Genomic DNA, 5,418 nt, shown 5'->3' with positions numbered 1-5,418 from the left:
CTGGAACTCACTCTGTAGACCAGGCTGGCCTCGAACTCAGAAATCCACCTGCCTCTGCCTCCCGAGTGCTGGGATTAAAGCTGTGCGCCACCACAGCCGGCAGCATGTGGCTTTTTACAGCATGACCTCATCCGTCTTCATGTGGCATGCTTTATATGTCAGGAAGGAAGTGTAGGCTAAGTGAGGTGGGTAAGCCTTCCTTATTCCAGCAGTTATCTACATCCATGCATAGATACTGCCCAGCAGCTTGCCATAGCAACACACAACAGGGTTGCAGTTCCTGGCTGCAGCTCTCCCCCAGCCATTACCCACTTGGATCATCTCAGTGAGGGGGCCAGAACCCCCTCCCTGTACTATGCCACCCAGTGGAGGTACAGTGGAGTACAGTGGGGTCGATGTCTCCCTAGAATGGCCTGTGACTTGAAAGGCAGCATGAGAAATGTTCTTCTTACCTTGTAGAGCCGACCAGGGCCGCCTCCTCGACTGTGTGGTCCGGTGGGGAAGCCTCACCGAAGGGAAGGTCAGAGCGCACCTGGGGGAAGTTCTGGAAGCTGTCCGATACCTTCACAACTGCCGGATAGCACACCTGGACCTAAAGGTTGGCAGCCCTCCCCTCCCCCCCCCCACCGGGGCTGGGCAAGGGCGGGTCTAGATAGGTCACTAAGCCTGGCAGCCGGGGAGAGGAGGACCCTGGGGCAGATTCCCATCCTTTCCTTGTGTTGCCTTCAGTAAACTCAACTGGAAAGTACTAGTAGTTCACTCTGTTGGGTCAGGAGAAGTTTAGGAAGTTCCCGTCAGTGCTGCCAAGTTGGCCTGGAGTCTACCACTTGAGGGTGCCTTGGGAAAAGTAAACAATGTTGAGAGAGCCACTCCTAGGGGACTGTTCCTCTCCAGCCTGTTCCCTCACTGGCCCAAAGAACTTCCTTTGGGTGGCAGTGGTGTGGCTGACTTCCGCCTCACCGTAGGATCCTGACAGTGGTCCGACTGAGCATGGATTAGGGGTGTTTGCCAATGACAGTGTCTCCTCCTACATTCTAGCCTGAGAATATCTTGGTGGATCAGAGTTTGGCCAAGCCAACCATTAAACTGACTGACTTCGGAGACGCTGTCCAGCTCAACACCACCTACTACATCCACCAGTTGCTGGGGAACCCCGAGTTTGCAGCCCCAGAAATCATTCTCGGGAACCCTGTCTCCCTGACCGCGGACACATGGAGTGTTGGGGTGCTCACCTACGTGCTGCTCAGCGGCGTGTCCCCCTTCCTGGATGACAGCGTGGAAGAGACCTGCCTGAATATTTGCCGGCTGGACTTTAGCTTCCCAGAGGACTACTTTCAAGGAGTTAGCCAGAAGGCCAAAGAATTCGTGTGCTTCCTCCTGCAGGAGGACCCCGCCAAGCGTCCCTCGGCTGCACTGGCCCTGCAGGAACAGTGGCTGCAGGCAGGCAACGGCAGCGGCAAAGGCACGGGCGTCCTCGACACGTCCAGACTGACCTCCTTCATTGAGCGGCGCAAACACCAGAATGATGTTCGACCTATCCGTAGCATTAAAAACTTCTTACAGAGCAGGCTTCTGCCTAGAGTTTGACCTATCTTGAAGTTCTTTCTCATTCTCTTTCACCTGCCAATCAGCTGTTAATTTGAATTTTTGAAGAGGAAACCAAACCAAAACTTAAGTGGCCGGCCGCCGGCTGTTCATCGTGTGAAATGGCATTCCAAGTGAACTGTGCTCAGCAGCGCTTGGGCTCAGAGCTGCAAGGTGCGCTGGGGTGGAGGACCTTCAGTTACACTGCACGGGCAGAGACCGCATTGCTGGATCACAGTATTTTATTCAGGTTCCTGCAAAAAAAAAAAATAATAATAATAATAATAAAGAGATACTTTTTTTTAAATGAACTTGGATAGAATTTTGCAAATTTAACATTTTCAAGATTTATTCAAAGAAACACATGCCTATGTTCAAACCACTGGTATTACACAGAACTGAGATACTGTGCATTTCTGGGAAAGACTCGCCAGGTGGCAGCCACTCCCGTGGGCTCAGCCAGAGCTTGGTGTTCACCTGGCACTGAGCTTTTCCAGCTGCCTCGTCTGGGTACATTCTGCCAGACACCAGACTTGGCTTCTGAGATGTGTGTTCAACCTCAATCTTTTGCATAAAATATAATGAATGGTTTTGCTCTGATGAAATGTAGGCCTTACTTGTACATAAGACTCTTCCTGCCTTTTGTCTGGCAATCCCCCACCCCCTCCCTTCCTACCCACCGCCTGGGCCTTCCTCTCGGGGGGTCTGATGGGGTCTGTCCATCCAGTGGAAACTTGAGGCTGGGTCCAGCCCCACTGGCCCCTCCCCATCCCCACCACCCCAAACCGTCAATCAGATTGTTGAACGGTATACAGTCAGATGAAAATACTGTAAATGCACTCATAGGGGTTTTTTTGTTTTTGTTTTGTTTTTATTTTATACCATGTGCAATGTTGTGGCTTTAACATTTTCTGCAACTATTTATGAAGACTTCTGTTATACGTGTAATAAATATATAGAAAAAGCACATACTTCGCAAGTGAGCTTTATGGTTCTGTGTGTGTTGGGGGTGGGTCGTAGCCCTGTGCCATCTGTCAAGGACACTTAACTCTTCGTGAAATTTGTCAGTTTTGAGGACTGTAAAAAGTGATTTCATACTCTGAATATAAAACTGGATAATAGGGTAATGTTTTAAATTTTATTATGCTATTATTCAGAATGCCAAAGTATTATTTTTTCCCAGAATCAGTCTGAACATTTACTACTTTTTAGACTTTTTGACATTCAACTTTCTGTATAAAAATTGGCTGGATTTTAAGCTTTTGGTAAGAAAGCCAATTAAGTACTGGCCACCCTGAGGCGGTACGCAGTGCCGGAGCCACTGTGGAGGAGCTGGCGCTGGTGTGGGAAGTCCTTCAACACAAGAAGTTGGATTTCTGGCAAGCTTGGATTTTTCTGGATGTCTTTTTATCTTTATTGTGTGAAATACACTTAAAAAAAAGAGACCAGCTTGCTTCCCAAGCCAGACAGACATCTGGGTCGTGAGCCATAAACTGGCATAATTAAGGACCTTTGCAGTTTCCGGTGTATTTTATTTATTCTTCTGTTGGGTTTTTTGTTTGTTTGTTTGTTTGTTTCTTGTAAAATTGTACAGAAACTTTTTAAGAGAAATTGGATTCAAAAACTGGATGTGTATCTGTAACCTCATAACTTTTATTTGTGTACTGTTTTCTTTGAGTATTTCAGTTAAAACTTTTACATTATTTTTTTGCATGTATATTTCTTTGTACAGAGACCGTACATGTTTACACAGTATGATGTGATGTAAATATTTTATTTTGCCATCAGTTATTTTAAAAAATTAAACATATTTGCCTGATCCTGGTGTTAGGTTTTTTATTTAAATTAATCGCTGCTCAATTAGAGCAGTCCCTGAGAAAGGCATGGCAGGGGGTGATGTTTAAGAGTGAGGGGGGATTGTGGTCTGGGGATAGCTGGTTCAGGCTTGTGATGCAGGGTGGTCAGGCATAGCCCACACACTACTAGTATGTGACAGCATACTGGCTGTCTTTTGGTAATGGGGCCTCAGCTCATCCTGATGCAGGGGACCCTGTTTTCCTGATGAAGGGCGTTTCAATCTGGCCTCAGAAAAACAAAAGTATTGCCGCTTACACCCCACAGGGCCCACCCTTTCCCAGAACACTTCCAGCCCCCCTCTGCTGGCGCTCTGGGTCACTGCAGGGTGGGCTGAGTCCAGTTTCCTCACTGTCCAACCCGCAGGTCTCTCTCCCTGATCACCAATACCATCTCTCAGTTATTTTGGGGGTTTCTTCTGGGATGTCAGCTTGTGCCTGTGTGCTGACTGAAGGGTATGGAGAAAGGCCCGTGGCAAGATTGGCTTGTCATGATTTCAAGGATCCCCTCCCCTAGGAATATCAAGATGCTTGTATTTTTTTTACAAATCTTTTCGGCCCACAGCTACACTTTATCTAAGAGGTGTGTGGGATCACCAGGATTTTTGGCAGAATCTGTCGTAACATCTTGTAGCAAGTGTTCATTTAAAAGGCATTATACCACCTTTGGACACTAGGAGAAAAGATGCCACTTGTATATGTGTCTGAGACCTAATGGGGAGGTGAAAATGATTTTTGAAACCAGTAGAGTCCTTCCCAATCCTTGCCTAATTCGATCTCTCTATATTAATATTGGGTATATATAGCATTATATATAATGTACACTAAACTACATCAATTGTATACTTGTACATGAAATCATTACACAAAAATATCCCTCCCCCCCAAAAAAAAAATCCCTCTCTGCCAGCAAGCATCTCTCTTCTGAGTTCTATCTTCTGTGGATGAACTTGCCTTGGAATTTCATGTAAGTTGTCATTCATGGGACTAACTACATAAGGTGACCTGGACACTGTCATGTCTTAGGTCATTCTGGCTTATGCGGTTATATTACACACAGTTATATTACACGCTCTTACTCTTGTGGTGGTGTCTTGATACTAACATCGTTTCACCTCAGGATACTGATATCGACACAGCTTGTCAGTATCATCAGACAGTCTCCTCCTGTTGCCCCTTAGTGGCCACATCTGTCCTGGTAAGTTCTTATTAATAAGGCTTATATATTCCTCTCTGAGAGTTCTTTTTTAAATCATGAATGGGCATTAGCTATTACCAGGTGATCTTTCTGTACGTCAAATGATTTTTCTTTAACCTAATAATACATTTAATTTTCAATTACCGAGCTGACTTTGAATGACTCGGAGTGAGGCCCCCACCTTGGCCTGGTACATAGACTGTCTTCCGAACTATCTGTGGTGATCTCTTGATTTTTTTTTTTTTTCTCTCGTGTACTCATGGCCACTGGTCTGCAGCTCTCTCCCCACCATCACTGCCCCTGGCATCAGGTAGGACTAACTTTACAAGGTGACCTGGACAGTGTCATCTCTATTTGCCTGCAAGGGATTGCATAACAATCTGTGTCTAATCTAGCATGATCGTGTAAGCCTTTGATCCCAGCACTCAGAGCAGAGGTTCAAGGCCAATCTAGTCTAGAAACTACAAAGCCAATTCCAGGACAGCCAAGGCTACATACAGAGAAACCTTGTCATTTATGTATCATTAAGTGTTTCATAGAATTTTCCAGCAAATCCTAGAGAATTTTGTGTGTGTGTGTGTGTGTGTGTGTGTGTGTGTGTGTGTGTGTGGTTTTCAATTATAATAACAAATTCCTTCATCAGTATGATGACTACTTGCTTCTTATTCACTGGATAGCAATCACTTGTATTGTTCAAGGAAGAATTGATCATGCTGTGTCTGGTTTATTCCATCAATCGAGAGAAGAGAGCTCATGCTTCCCACTTCAGCTATGGGTTTTGTC

General features: G+C 45.8%; 1 protein-coding gene across 1 annotated transcript in view; it reads left to right on the top strand.

Moving 5' to 3' along the window:
• The window catches only part of Trio (trio Rho guanine nucleotide exchange factor), a 299,667-nt gene extending 296,264 nt beyond the window's left edge, over positions 1 to 3,403 (top strand). Inside the window, exons 55-56 of the mRNA XM_029543932.1 lie at positions 460 to 598; positions 1,039 to 3,403. Of these exons, the coding sequence (XP_029399792.1) occupies positions 460 to 598; positions 1,039 to 1,587 (688 nt within the window). The 3' untranslated portion in view covers positions 1,588 to 3,403. The remainder of the gene's footprint in view (positions 1 to 459; positions 599 to 1,038) is intronic.
• The last annotated feature ends 2,015 nt before the right edge of the window (positions 3,404 to 5,418 follow it).

The sequence above is a fragment of the Mus pahari genome, chromosome 11 (genome assembly GCF_900095145.1).
Source record: "Mus pahari chromosome 11, PAHARI_EIJ_v1.1, whole genome shotgun sequence".
NCBI classification, from domain to species: Eukaryota; Metazoa; Chordata; class Mammalia; order Rodentia; family Muridae; genus Mus; species Mus pahari.
Note: the sequence above shows the minus strand (reverse complement) of the source record. Positions and strands in the feature narration are given on the sequence as shown.